Here is a 14,481-nt window from a genome sequence, read left to right as displayed (position 1 = left end):
CTGTTATCGTTAGCAGACAGGCACTTTGCAGGCACTGGGATGCACTTCAGCGGTATAAGGTGTGAAGGCTCCTGTCTCTCTCCTTCCCCGTCTGCTGCCCATCCATCCCTGACAGCTCTTTGCTCAGGTGAGGCTTGGAAGGGTGTTTGATGAAGGTGAGGCACAGACTAAAAAGGCTGCTGTATCTCAGCTGTCCGCAGCCTCCAGCTCGTTGGTGACTCGTGCTGCTCTAGACCTGTGCGACAGAGACAGCGAAGTGTGGCAGTGCCAGAGGACGGCACTTTCTCAGCACAGTGACTCACAGCCCTTTGAACTTAAGAGCTGCTGCTGTAGATGCCACAATACATGCACTGCCAGGCTATGAATTGGTGTACTCGATACTTAAGAGCACCTTTCCTAGAAGGTGTTTCTTTCCCTTCCTGCCCTGACAGCTCTCTTTCAAGGGTCTGTTCAAAGTGGGCAGCTCCCAGCCCCTCCAACCATGTCTCCAACAGCAGAGCTCCTCAAGCTATGCCTCAGAACCCCTCACCAGGGCAAAAACTTGTCTTGCTTGTTTGCCATGTGCTGGAGAAGTGGCAGTGGCTGAAGGAGTCATCACTGTATAACCTCTTATTCAGAAAACAGGACTGTCACTGGTGCTTGTTCCTACAGGCTTCCTGTCCCTTGTGTGCCTGATGTTGCTCGAGGACAGTAGGTGCAATAGCGCAGTTGTTGACTTCATTGAAGTGGTTGCACAGAAGAGGATCTCTCCAGTGCAGACATCCTGTCTTGAAGAGTGTGTTTCTTTCTGTTCACTAATGGCCATGCTTAGGTGCATGTGGAGGGCAAGAAGACATGTTAGCCACAGCTCCAAACTAACAAATTTCCCAAGACAGCCCTACAGGACTACTACCCTGGTCCTTAAGTTAACGGAAGCTTTCTTATTGCTGCACTGCGAGCAGAGTTCTCCGCTTTCCTCCAGCGCTTCATTATTGGCCTTCCCTGGGGCTTCTCGGCGTCATCCAAGTTACAGCGTTGTTGTGCAGTGCCTCAAACACACTTTCCTCTCTTCTGCCTTTCGAAGAATTGAATACCATTCCTACAAATTGGATACCGGGCCATGCCGTAACAACACAGCGTACCCTGCAAAACCAAAACCTGTCAAGTGCAAGGCACAGGGTGGGGCACAGGTGTGCAGCAAGAACAGGACAGCACCGTGCTGTTGTGGACTCGGGTGCACCCAAGCCCTGCTCGTCTTCCTGAGGACTGGACCCAACCCTCCCGGCTGCTGCTGGGATCCACTGCCTGCATCCTGGAAGCACTTACACAGCATAGTAATGTCATCGCCCCCAGGAGGAAGGGGATTACAAGAAAGTAGGAGCTCTGCATGAAGGATGGGTGGATAATGACATTATTAAAAGACCTCCTACAGTGGTATTGCATAGTGCTGCTTTCTAATGCTTCATGTTGCTATGAGCGCTGAAGTAGAGGGGCTTACAGAGAAAGGAGCAAGGGAAAATCATATTTAAAATCATGCATTTAATTGCCTCAACTGAGGCTTGATCCTGCTCTTGCTGGTGTCTTGCTGTTGCCTCTAGTAGGGGTGGAAGTGATGCTTCTGTTCTGTTTCTGTTTAGGAGAAAAAAACCTGTTGCTTAAGGCTCTGTGGGGCCCCAAATGCTAAAAATGACAGCTGCAGTCAGGCTGTGGTGTAGAGAGAGCTGTCACCTCTGCTTCTCTTGTAGTGGGATGGAGATGGGGGGGTGGCAGGGACTGAAAGTCTGCGTGCTAGTCACAGATCTGTACTTAAACTTGGGCCTTGCAAATGATACAGCACAGATGCTCTGAGCTTCTGCTCAACATTCAAGGGCAGAATCCCAGAGGGCCTTGCAAACCCTCTGGAAAGTTGTCATGTGCCACTTTGGTGGAGTGGGTATCTGCTCGCTTTTACAGCTAGAGAAGCAGAGGCACAGATGTTAAATTAGTCCCTTGAGACTGGGAGCACCTGATAGTGTCTGTGGCAAAGTAAAAGGCAGGACCTTGGGTCTCCTATTTCCTTGGTGCTGCCCATCCTTCCTTCCTTCTGCAAAACAATAAATTTTAATCCCCTGTAACAATTTATTTCTCTTCTCTGGGTGCCAAAATTCCTGCCCTTGCACTGCATCCCGTAGTCTTCATACGGCCGCACGAGTCCCACGATCTGTGTTGGAGCCTGGAGAGCCCTGCCTGGTTGTCACAGCCAGAAGTTGGTTGTGGCTCATCCCAGGAGGTAGCCCTGGTTTGAACACTGTGGTTGCGAGCTGCCTGATGCTCCACGAACTACAGCGTGGCTGCCCCTGGGGCTTCTCCTTGGCCCAGTCACCGTGTTTGCATTTTCAGCGCAGGAATGTACAGATTCAGGCTGTGATTAGGCTTATCTGGGGGGTGGTGAGTTCAGAATGGCAGATACCACCGTGCTGGCGTGGGGGACTTTCTAGGACTTGAAGAGCTGGAGCTCCTATGTTTTGAGTCACTGAAACTGTTTCACTGAGCATCCCTGTCTTTCCCTTCTCTGCAGAGAATTAAGAAAGATGTTGACAAAGGCACCCTGCATACTGATATGTTCCTGCTGAAATCTGAAGGTGCGGGCAAGGAGGAAGGTAAGCTACTGCTGCAGCTAGGAGGGCTGTGCTGGAAGTGATGCTGCAGGACTGTGAATGCAAATCCTCTCTCTTCCTTTGAATAACAGACCAAAAAACCCCAAGCCTAGAACAAAATTTCCCTTTTAATGAAAAGCACTATGCCCCAGTGTTTGCTTTGGGGCTAAACACGGCAGATGAGTTGATTTAAATATTTTTTTCTTCCCAGGAGTAGCTAAGTGCGTTTGTGTACTGTGGCTCTAGCTTAAAAAGAAAAGGGCTAGGGTGAAGGAAACAGCAGCTGCAGAGGGATATTGGGGGAATTATATTCTCCTTTTTTGTTTATGTGTGCTGGAGAAGGAAGATGGCCATCACACGTGCGGGCAGAATTCCTTACTGCTGCGCTCTGCAGAGGGAAATGGGAAGTAGGCGCTTGTTGCTGCAGCAGACTGTAGGCCACACAGCAGTTCTGTCCCCTTCTCCCGCTCCATTTTACAGCCTGAAAAGATGAGGCTGTGTCTCCTTTGCTGAGCAAAGCTTTTGCTGGTTAGCCAAAGGCTGTAAGGAGTCATGGTTCTCAGCTCCGGGTGACTCGATTTCGGAGCTCACGTCAATGGTAGCTCTGACACAGTGCAACACTGGGGGATTGGAGCTGGTTGAGAAACTTCTGTGAAGAACTGGCAGAGCTCTGGAGGAAGGTTGGGGTATACTTTTTGTCAGAGAATCATTTCTAGCTCACAGCATCGTCTGTGTTGACACCTCCCAGTTGGTCCTGGAATAGTCTGAGATGGAGTGGAGGGTCTCCGGGCTCCTTGCATAACTATGTGAGAAGCTCTGGCCTGCACAGGCAGCTTCAGGAAAAACTACAAGAAAAGATATTTTAGGGATTTTTTGGTTTGTATGTGGGAGGGGATTAAAACAACATTTTGAAATTCCTGTTCTCTGGGACATTTTGATCACTTCTCTTCTGTTTCACAACAGAAAATCTTTGGGATTTCAGAATTCTCCACACTGGAAATTCCTGTTTGGACAAACTCTCTTTGGTAGTGGTGTCTCACTTACTCTTAAGAGAGAAGATTGGGGTGTGATCTCATTAGATTACCTAGTGCAGGGTTATTATCAAGAGTGGTTTTTGGTTGGTTGATTGTTTTATCTGTGAATGTCCCCAGAAATAGGAATTCCGTCACTTTCCTTAGGAGAGAGTGTGTTTTGTCCTTGGCTCAGGGAACGGGACAATCTTCTTTGAGCTGAATTTCTAAAATGTTAAAATTGTGATTGATTTCTTGAAACCTGACCATTTTAAAGTGGGATTTGGGGAGGAGGGTTGGTCACATACATTGTCTGGATTCCAGACCCTGCTTGCCTTATGTCCTATTTATAGTTTATTTTGTTGAAATTATGGTTCCTTCAGAAACACAGTGCCTAGCCAGCGCATATGCTTCTCCCAGCCTGCATTTTAGGGATTTGCTCTAAATCCAGAGTAGAAGGGATTGGAGCGAAAGCGGAGGGTTTAGAGCACAAGCTTTCTCCCACTGCTGAGCCCTTTTTTAAAGTGTGGTTGGGTCTCCTTCCAATGAACTGTACTTATTCCTGGGGTTAAGGCAGTGGTGCCAGTTGGTAGATAAGGTGCTGTAGTAGAAGGGTCCTGTGGAGAGAACTGACGTAGGGTGGGCTCCATGGGATAACCGAGGTACATTTCCTTGTACTCGAAGGCTATATATAATCAGTCCTTGGTTGAACTCCACCCTCCTCTAAAGGTATATACACCTTTCAAGAGGCTCCTTGCCCCAGAAAGCACACCCTGGAGATAGCTCTCCACATTTGCTTTTATTGAAGACACAATGGCTTTCTAAGGGTAGAAGGCATGTGCTGCGTGATTGAAGGGGAAATGCAAGTGGTTCTGATTAACGTTGTTGTTGAAGGCGCACTGTGCAGTTCTGAGAATGTCCAAAGTGGGTCATTGAGTTACTTGCTGGAGTACTGAAGGGCCTTGGAAGATAAGAAAATGGTCAGGCTTCTCCTTTGCTGATGCTCATGTTTGCTTTTATCCATTACCAGACAAGTGGGCATGGAGTCGGCTCAACCCGTCCGGAGTGAAACCCACTCCCAGGTCTGGCTTCTCCGTGGCAATTGGTCCCAATAACCGCTCCCTTCTGTTTGGAGGTGTGCATGATGAAGAAGAGGAAGAGAGCATTGAAGGGGACTTCTTCAATGATATTTATTTCTATGACATCGGGAAAAACCGCTGGTTTCCTGGACAGCTAAAGGTTTTGTTTTAAAAATAACACAGATATATTCAGTTCATTCTCCTTGATCATCTGACACATGTCCTTTGGGCCTTTTTTGGCCTCATACAGGTTTCTCATGGTGTAGAGCAAGCCTCTGTCTCTAATAACTCAGGATGCTCCAGAAGCTGAGCCACCAGGTCTTGCTGCTCCTTTGCTCTGTGGCCCACTGATTGTGAAAAGGGAGAGAGGCTGTAGAAACGTAGCTGGGGATGTGCAACTCTAGCAGGTTTTTGCTACCAGACCAACTGAATTCTCTAAGTTTATGCCACCCCTCTCGTTCCCTGCCACGTAGCTTCTTGTGCTCTCCATGCCCTGCTTCCACAGTGTGATGCAGACTGTCACCCTTCTGGGGACAGAGGAAGGCTGTGAGCCCTGATGGCTGGGCACAAAGTGAGAGTGGTTCAGGAGGCAATCCCCCTCCTCCTGGAGCCAGGCTGCATGTGTCCCCTTCTTGTGTAACACAAAATAAAACAAAGCAGCATGAAAACGTAGTTATGGTGTTTTACTGGAGGTCAGATGTACAAGTCTGACATGAGATAGTTCAGTACAAGCTACTGTGAAAAGATCTTGTGTTGCATTGGGATCAAAAAACCTCCCTCTTCTCCCCAGCGCTGATGAGCTACTAGAAGAGATGAAGTATTAACCTTGGCTCATAAGAACTTCAGAAATGTGGTCCTCAGCTCAGAGCTTTGATTTTGTTTGAACTACCCTTAAGGGGGAAGTGAGGTGCAAATAGTTGAACTTCCTTCTGTCCACCCCCACTGTTTTTGGCTTTGTTCTCAAAAAGGAGAAGTCAATCACATAATAACAGGCAAACGTGCACTCATGTTTGCTTCTGCCTTCCTAGCTGACTGTTTTCCAGCCCTTTCATACAGTAATTTGAAGACCTGGAGTGCTTCCTGGTAATGCACTGTAATTTAGCACCCAGCAACTGTTTTGATTTCGCAAAATGGTGGGTTATTTTCTCTTGCTCCTGTCGCAGACTAGTGGACTGTGTGTGTGTTTGCGTGCATCCACAAGATAGAGCGCAAAAGAGCTGTTTTCTGGCTCTTCAGCGCGTGCTGCCATTAATAGAGGAAGCAACTCCCCTCCATGGGTTCTCCAGGAGTTTCGTTGCTCCTTGTTTTATGGCTGGTAGAAGTTCGTGCTGAGTGGGAGGTTGCACCTATCACTTGAGACTTAGGATTGTAGTGAAAAATAATTGAATTCCCCCCCTTCCCTCCCAGCAGCATCCACAGTATTTGTGTTAACTGCTGTACATGCTAGTAGGTGCACACAATTCACATGCAGTCTCCTTCTCTTCCTTGTTCCTGTTAACAGGGACCAAAATCAGAGAAGAGGAAGCGAAGACGTGGCAGACAAGCTGAGGCAGAGGGTGCTGGAGATGAGGAGGTGGAGAAGCAACCTCCACAAGGCCCGGTGGAGATAGTCAAAGAGGTGGTGGCAGAAGATGGGACTGTCATGACAATCAAGCAGGTGATCTCTGGACCTGCAGAAGAGAAGGAAAGGTCTGAATCGGAGGAGGAGGAGGAAGATGGAGCCTTGGGCCAGCAAGTGGAGCCATGCCCACGTTCAAATGCCATGTTGGCGGTGAAGCATGGAGTTCTCTATGTGTATGGGGGAATGTTTGAGGTGGGCGATCGCCAGTTCACCCTCAGTGACCTCTACAGCATTGACCTACACAAGATGGAAGAATGGAAGGTGCTAGTGGAGATGGATCCAAGTAAGCTCTGAGGGTGGGATCTCTCTCTCTGCCTTTAGTATAGCAACACTACACTAGGGGAAAAGAAAAAAAAACAACAACTATGGAGCTTCCTCAGGGTGGTGATGATGGTCAGTTCCCTGAATTCCTGGCTACACACGGTCATTACATGAGTGTTCAGTAGTGTTGAAGAAAGCGTTACCTGAGAGATGTCAGTGAAGACAGATTTGATGGATTTTCTACGCGTTATTAAAAGAAACTGTGGGTCTACCTTAGAACATCATCTCTCTTAGGGTAGTGGCTAAGTGATTCAGCCCAGGCCATGTGCTAGGCACTGTAGAGACATTAAAAGAGGGTGCCCCTGCCCTGGAAGCTCAGTCTGCATGTGCATAATGGGCAAAGGGCAGAAGGGAAGGAGTCTTGCTCATGATCACACAGCTGTGAAGTGCTAGGGAGGAGAGCTGACTTCGTCAGCATCGGCACTAACCAGCTTTCCTTCCACAGCTGTTCTGTGCTGTTCACTTCTTCCTGACTCTGTTTCATCTCTTCCCACTGCTCCCCATCAGAGCCAGGCCCCGTAGAGCGGGTGGATCTGCGAGGGCTGCGAATACAGCAGGGCTCTTAAGGAGCCCATATGTCTGACCTTGCCCTGGCATCCTCCATGACAGTTCTGGGTGCAGGCGTGGGAAACAGTTTGTTATTTATTTCTTCTATTTTCTTTCTCATCAAAGAAGCACAAGAATGGCTGGAGGAGTCGGAATCGGATGAAGAGGATGATGATATGGAAGGTGCAGAGGGAGGGGAAGAGGAAGAGGAGAGCTCTGAAGAGGAGAGTGAAGACGAGGGAGGTAATGATGAAGATGAATGTTGTCTTCATACTAATATAAAGCGGGTTTTAGTACAATACCTGCTGGTTCCGCTGCCAGCCTGGAAGGCCTCGCTGGCATCCAGGTGAGTTTTCCAGCAAAAGCAAAGTTTTCATAGTACACTGCTCTCAGAGTAGAGGAGAAATTTCGTTGGTTACTGCTAGGTTTTTAGGCTACTACATTTAAACGCATTAGCTGAAGGGTAGTCTTGGCCGGGTTGACACATGGAAGAGCAGATTTCCTTCATTAGCTGTTTGTGACCTCTCTTTCTGTCTTCCTCCCATTGTGTGCTAGGAGAGGAGCAACACCCGTCTGTTCAGCCTGATGAGAAGCACGCAGACTATCTATCCCGGACGGAGCAGTATTGGATTAAACTAGCCCGCAGCAACATGGGCCCGGATGCCAAGGAGAAGAAGGTGGTAAAAGTGGCACATGCCATGGCAAAGACTTTCTACGAAGATTCAGTCTAGATGTTGTTGAGGCTGTTCCATGAGTGAAGAAACACGCTGGGAGCAGTGGTTAGCCCCACTGAACTCAGCCTGATGTGCCGGGCAGTCAGCGTGTCCAGAGGAGGTCCTGGCACTCCAGCTTTTGCCTACTCTGAGTGCCTCTGGGCTGACCGGTCTCAGCATGCCTACTCGAGTAATGCTCTGGCTATGCTCTTATTTCCCTGGAGGTTGTGGGGAGGGTCTTCAGGAACAGGATTGCTGTCCAAGGACTTGTTCTGCCGAGGCCGGCGTATACAATACTGTCATATTTTTGTTCAAAAGTTGTTTTGAGTCTGTCAAGACAAACTGCACATCGCAATGGTTCACTGGTCCCAAATTCCCTACCATGACTAGGGCCAGAACGTGTCTCCAAGGGTTTCTACAATAAATTTATTTGGTTACATCATCTTGGTTTTTGTCAATTAATCCCATCCTAACTTTTCTGCTTCTTTTTCTCCTGCTGTGGAAGAGGGATTGCTGTTCCCGCTGTGAAATACGCAGGTGGTGGTCGCAAGATGCACCAGCAGCCCTGAGGTGTGGCTGCACTGCCTGGAGAAACCTGGGAATCCTTTCATACCTTACCTGTAGGGGAGCCACTGTAACCCCTGATGCATATTAACAGTAAAAGTCTCTTCCTTTTTAATGTTAGCTGTAGCAGGTTTTGCCTTTGCTTGGGGAATCTCCCAGTTCAGTTTCTGACATGTTGGCCAAGAAAGCAGTCGTCCTACAGGGGAACTCTTTGTGACCAGTGAAATGTCCTGCCTTGAGACCTGATGGCGTGTTGAGGGCAGGAGGGAGTGGGCTGATACTCTCAAAGGATTTTTTTTGTTTTCCCCCCTGCTTCCTGACTCAGCCCCTCTCCTCAAGGCATCGCTTTCTTTCCAGCAAAGCAGTGCTGTGGTCCATAGGGACAACAGACGGGATACCAGGGTGTCTGTTGCAGCAAACAAGTGATGACTTGAGTTGACACCAGAAGGCAGGGGCTGTCCTTGTGCAGAGAAATCCAGGGTGCCATGGGTATTCTTTTGGCAGGGGCGTCAGCAGGGACCCAGCGCTCAGGAGAGCAGTGCTAGGTTCTGCAAGGCTAATTAGAATGTAATAAAGATTAAATAGAGCAGGCTGCCAATGTGATTTAATTGTCAAGATAAAAACGTGTTTGATAGAGAGGTACCTTCCGTGCAAAATAACAGGCGAGAGGTGAAAACAAACCATTTATTGATAACCTAGGAAAGAATCCGTAGTGCTTGCTTGGCTAACAGCATCAGTTGCCCTGTTGTCCTTTCAGTTGGGTTGGGTTACAATACCTTGATCCCGTTGACATTGGATCCTTTGTGGGTGTATGATGTCCGTGGCTTTCTGGGCAAGGTTTTGGGGAATCTGCTACTGAGTTGCATTTGCCTTTTTTTTGTTTGTTTGTTTTAATTATTATTTTCATTTTTATCATTTTTGTTTGAAAAATAGTGGTTTTAAAATCACAGCCTCTGTGCACAGGACTCCATTCCAAAGGCCCAACCAGACAAGGGAAAACACACTTTTTTGCCAGATGTACTTGATCATTTTTTGCCTTTTCAAATACAGATAAACACCCTGAAAGGACTTTTTCCCTGAGCTGAAGCCGAGTCGCAGCAGTGCCAAGGATGAAGGCTAGTTTTGTACAGTGCTGCTGCAGCCGCAGGAAAAGCTTCTCCCTCTCCCTTCTCCGTCAGAGAGACTGTGGGATGAGGGAACTAGATGCATCATGAGCTGGAGTGTGTGCAACAATAATCAGGTTTTTCCTTTCATCTTTTCCTCAAGGGCTCTGGAACGTAGTCCTAGTTGTGCTCTGTGCCAAGCTAAGGATGACTGGAGAAGGCATAGACTGGAAGAGACGTGCTTCCAAGGAACCTGTGAGTCAGGATGGGCCAACCGTCCAGCTCCTGCGAGCAGCACAGCGGCGCGTTCGTGCGGCCTCCGGTGGGCGGCACGCCGCCCGCCTCGCGGAGCTGAGGGAGAGGAGGCTTTGGGGGTGGCTTGCAGGGGAGATGTTGGCTTCCCAGGGCCGTTGTTGCTCTGCTGTGAGGTTGGGCTGACCTGGGCACGCAGCGTGGCTCCGTTCCTCCCAGAGCTAGGGTTTTGGATGAGCCAGCACAAGCTGCGGCTGATCGTACAGCTTGGTTCAGCAGGCTCTGGTGGCCATCCTTAGGTTGTGTGATGTGAGGATGCTGGCCTGGCAGACTGGCCTGGCCTGAAAATTGAGGCTTAGTTGTCAGCTCTGACAAAAGGAGGCTGTAGCGCTGTAACTGGAAGAGCCTGCATGGGGACTGAAACCCACACAGCGTCCGTTCTCACTGGAGCATTTGCAGCCATTGGACTTGAGACAGAAATTTAACTCTGGTGCATCTGCAGCTGATGCTCAGCAGAATGACCACGACAAACGCAGCACTCCCTTGAGCCTTGCAGCCAGCGACAGCTGAAGGTCTGTCCGGCCACTCCGGCCCATCTCTTGCTGGTGTAACTATGGGAGCCTTGGAAGCTGTCGTGTGTTGCTTGAGCAAATGAAACCTCTGAGAAAAGGTAAAACTTGACACCTAGGCAGGGATGACTGATTGTTACTACTACATTAAGTGCCTACAGAGGAGGTCAGAGTGATGGGCTCTGCCATGGTCTTAAGAAATGCAAACTACGATAGTTTGATACCAAACTGTAATGGTACCTTGCTCCTCTGAGCATTGGGTGAAAGTCCCCTGAAGCCTGCTCAGGGTTGCTGGATCAGATATCTGGTCATTTTTCTTGTATTGGGTCCAAAAGTACCTTAAAGAGGAAGGTAAGGTAAGAAAATAGCAGGCAGACACGCATCGGTGAAGTGGCTTGCCTAAAATGACACCCAAGAGGACCGGGGCTAGAACTTGGTGGAAAACTAGGAACCAAGAAACTCCAGCAGTGTCTGTCGTAAGAGCAGTTATTCTTGTCTGACGTGCACAAAGAACAGCGTGTACCTTTTTTAATGTATGAACGCCCAGGTAAAATTCAGTTATTCCTTTGGCATCCACCAGACCATTGCTTTTGCCCATCTCATTGTAAAGGGATGAACGTATGAACATTTACATAGGAGAAAGAGACCTCAGTTTATTATTATATCTGGAAACAATCAAGCTGTTGGGGTTTTTTTCAGCTAAAAGACAAAGCTGAAAGTAACTTTTTTTCTTTTTACTCACTCCTTGAGGAAAAGGTATTCAGTAATCCCTTTTTTTTTGGGCCACACATGTCCTGTAATTGCACTGTAAGTAGCACAGTGAAATGGGATTTTTCTATTCCGTTTACATGCACAGCTAGGAAGGGAAAAAGCGAATAAAGGAGCGTGCCAGCTGAAGTGCATTTTACTTTAGGGGTTGCACAAAAAAGTAGAAGGTTAGTGGTTTCATGTCTGGCTGTGGAGATAAGCCAGTCCTAAACTCAGGCCTGTTGTGCTCTGCACACGCTGGGCCGATCTCGTCCTTCCTCATTCGTCTTGGAGAGAATCTGGGTTCATTCACCGTCTGTTTTGTACCGGCAAAACTTCTGCTTTCTTGCTCCAGCAGCGCCATGGGGGGGGCCAAGCAGTAGTAAACAGCCCTGAGCATTTTGTGTCCGTCAGCAAGATGGAAAGGCTGAAGACGCACACGTTCTTACAAACGCAGGTCTCTGAGGGATGGGGGAGTGGGAATGGGAACGTATCAAATGCTTTAGCTTCTGCTGGGAAACAGCTGTTGGCCCAACAGCTGGAGCATCCCTCGTCGCTAACCTGCGGTGACTTAACATTGCAGACGAATGAGAAAAGAGCTTTGAAACGTGCTCCGCGCTGAAGGGGTTGGGGATTGCAGGAGTCCTGCTCGCAGGAGTCGTTCGCACAGCTCTCCCTTCCAACAAGACCAAACGCCTGATACCAAAACGCGGCTGCCGCTGGGGTGGGGGCAGCTGCTCTTGGGGAGGAGGTAAGGGGTTGGATGCTGGTGTTCTTATCGTGTTAAAACGAGGGAGTCTGTAAGAGAGCCTGAGCCTTGCTAGACTATCAATGCTGTTAATAGTGTACCCAAACTCGGGATAAAAGGATAAAATAGGCAGATGATAAGGATTGTGAGTCTGCTAGATAGCAGCGTAGCAGAGCGAGTAACACCTGTGCGTGAACGTGAGTCTCTCTGAAGTTTATCTTCCGTTGCCACCTCCAGCTGGGGAGCGTGCAACCCACCACAGCATTTCTAAGCCAGCCATCCAACAACTGCTTTTGGACAACGCTCAGCAGCTCTCAACATCTAGAAAGTGGCATTTCCTTTAACGGTATGGAGCACGACTTCCGAGATGCCTCGGATGAAGGGACACAGCTCACGATGTATCTGAGTTCCATATTCAGACCTCTGAGCGCTGATTAGTAGCCATGGGGGGGGTCATTCCCTGTTGAAACTCCCTGGCTTGGCATGGTAATTAGGTGATTACGCATACCCTGGAAAAACAGGTTGGTGGTAGCGCTGAAGCTAAGTGCCCGTGGGTTAATATTAGTCGAAACAGATCAATAAAAGGAACTCACGAGCTTGAAATGTCTCTGAGGGAAGCATAGTCCCAGCGGATCTGTTATTCAAAGGCATGTATCTAGTGCTCGCTGTCCTCAGAGCTGTCTTCAGCGATGGTTCGAGCCATGGGCTCAGCGCAGAGCTGGTCAGGGAGCCTTGCCGTGAAGGTCAGTGATGGACAACAACGTGACTGATGCCATTCAGTTAGGGGCTGTGTGAGGAGCTGACCCGTTTCCCTACACCAGGCAGACTTGCCACCCTGTCGAGAGCCTGCAGAGCCCATCTTTGGGGTGAACGATTCACCCGCGTGAGCAAAGCCTGCAGAGCCCATCTTTGGGGTGAACGATTCACCCGCGTGAGCAAAGCTGCGCAGCACGGGCAGGAGACCCAGGCCACCCTCTGCTCTCTTCTGCTTCAGCACAAATCTCTGGAGCCAACCTCACCCTATGACAGTTTTAAAAAATTCCTACTCTTCCATCCTCCCTTAACGTGCCAAAGCCTGTCAGGACATCTAATTAGGATGAGAGGGAACGGCCTCAAGCTGCGCCAGGGCAGGTTTGGGTTGGATATTAGGAAAAACTTCTTCCCGGAAAGGGCTGTCAGGCCCTGGCCCAGGCTGCCCAGGGCAGGGGCTGAGTCCCCATCCCTGGGGGGATTTAAAAGACAGGTAAACGTGGTGCTCGAGGACGCGGTTTGGTGGTGGGCTTGGCAGTGCTGGGTTAACGGTTGGACTCGATGATCTTAAGGGTCTTTTCCAACCTTAACGATTCTATGATTCTATGATAATTAGTCCTTGGGTTTCAATTAAGCCCTTCATCATCAAAATGACATTATTTTTCCTCTCACCCCTCCCCTTCTGTTGCAGTCTGGATTTTTTTTTCCCCAGCAGTACTTCATAACTCCGCACAAGGTAAAGAGATGCTGCAACAGCTCAGTATCTCTGAAAGATCAGGCCCTGGAGAGTCCCAGCGCGCTCGGAGAATCTAGGTCCCGGGTCCAAGCAAACCAGACGCCAGATGGGCTGGTGAGAAGCTGATGTGGCCCAAGCGGGCGGAGGGGTTTTGTATTCCTTCCTTCTTGCCTTCCCCAAAGATGCGGTGTCAAACCAGCCCGTGGCTCACACAGGTGGGGTCCGGCCGGAGGACCTGGCTGTCCCCGGGGAGGGATAGGGGCCTTTTTCCCAATGCTTTGGGTGCCATGGCGGGAGGTGGGCTGGTTCCTTGAGCCCCAGCCCCTCCTTGTGTTTCAGGTGCTGCTTGTTCCACCGTAGGAACATAAAAATAGCATTGCAGCCTAAAAAAAAAATGATATAAACCTTCAACTGTTCGCATGCATCTGTCAGCGTGGACATAAAACAGCAGGTATGGACAATTTACGTAGATTTATATGCCACGATGATAGACATTTTAATGTGCCTTAGGTAGATAGGCCTGAATCCAGGGCTCATAAGCCAGGGAAATATCCTGAATTACCTCTCTCTCTGGGCTACTTCTCGAGAATATTTCTGGCCTTGGGCAAAACTGAAAAGCCCAGAACTAAGACAAATTGCTCGGCTCCCCATGATTAATAAAGGAATCGTTATTTTTAAACATGTGGTTTGGGAGCCAATTAATATTAGTCTTTGGCTATCTTTCATACGGAACAAACCTCAGCTCGACTGAGGCTTTATCCCGTGGAACAGAGATGAAAAATCCGCGTTGCGTTTGTGTCTGTACATAACTGCTGGTACATGGGCAAGAGTGGGAATAACTAGTCGGTCACCAGTGTGAAAAAGCTAGTCATGAAATCACTAGTACTTTTATTCGATTGATAACGAGAGGCATTTTTGTGCTGGATTATGTATCTGTAAGTATCGTACTGTGTTTGCAGGTAGCTGTTTAACCTGCTCCTGGCGGGACCTTTGTGTCGTGCGCTTGAATGTACAAAAAACGTCCCCGAGGGTCTTTACAAGGAGCTGCAACCAGAATTACAAAACACACGGATGAGTTCCTGGGGCTGCAATCACAATATGTCGTGA

The 14,481-nt window shown here is 48.8% G+C and overlaps 1 protein-coding gene across 4 annotated transcripts in view; it reads left to right on the top strand.

The window, feature by feature from the left end:
• Window positions 1–8,347, top strand: part of KLHDC4 (kelch domain containing 4) — a 28,505-nt gene extending 20,158 nt beyond the window's left edge. For 3 of the 4 annotated variants that reach the window (XM_087739963.1, XM_087739964.1, XM_087739967.1), the window contains 5 exons: window positions 2,537–2,618; window positions 4,656–4,864; window positions 6,206–6,608; window positions 7,319–7,435; window positions 7,748–8,347. In XM_087739963.1, the coding sequence (XP_087596089.1) occupies window positions 2,537–2,618; window positions 4,656–4,864; window positions 6,206–6,608; window positions 7,319–7,435; window positions 7,748–7,923 (987 nt within the window). In that variant the 3' untranslated portion in view covers window positions 7,924–8,347. Of the gene's footprint in view, window positions 1–2,536; window positions 2,619–4,655; window positions 4,865–6,205; window positions 6,609–7,318; window positions 7,539–7,747 lie in introns of all 4 variants that reach the window. The other variant, XM_087739966.1, reaches the window with a different exon arrangement.
• Window positions 8,348–14,481: the final 6,134 nt, after the last annotated feature.

The sequence above is a fragment of the Nipponia nippon genome, unplaced genomic scaffold, assembly GCF_047370975.1.
Source record: "Nipponia nippon isolate SJK-2023a ecotype South Korea unplaced genomic scaffold, ASM4737097v1 scaffold_7, whole genome shotgun sequence".
NCBI classification, from domain to species: Eukaryota; Metazoa; Chordata; class Aves; order Pelecaniformes; family Threskiornithidae; genus Nipponia; species Nipponia nippon.
The sequence above is the reverse complement of the archived record's forward strand: the minus strand, read 5'-3'. Positions and strand labels throughout refer to the sequence as shown.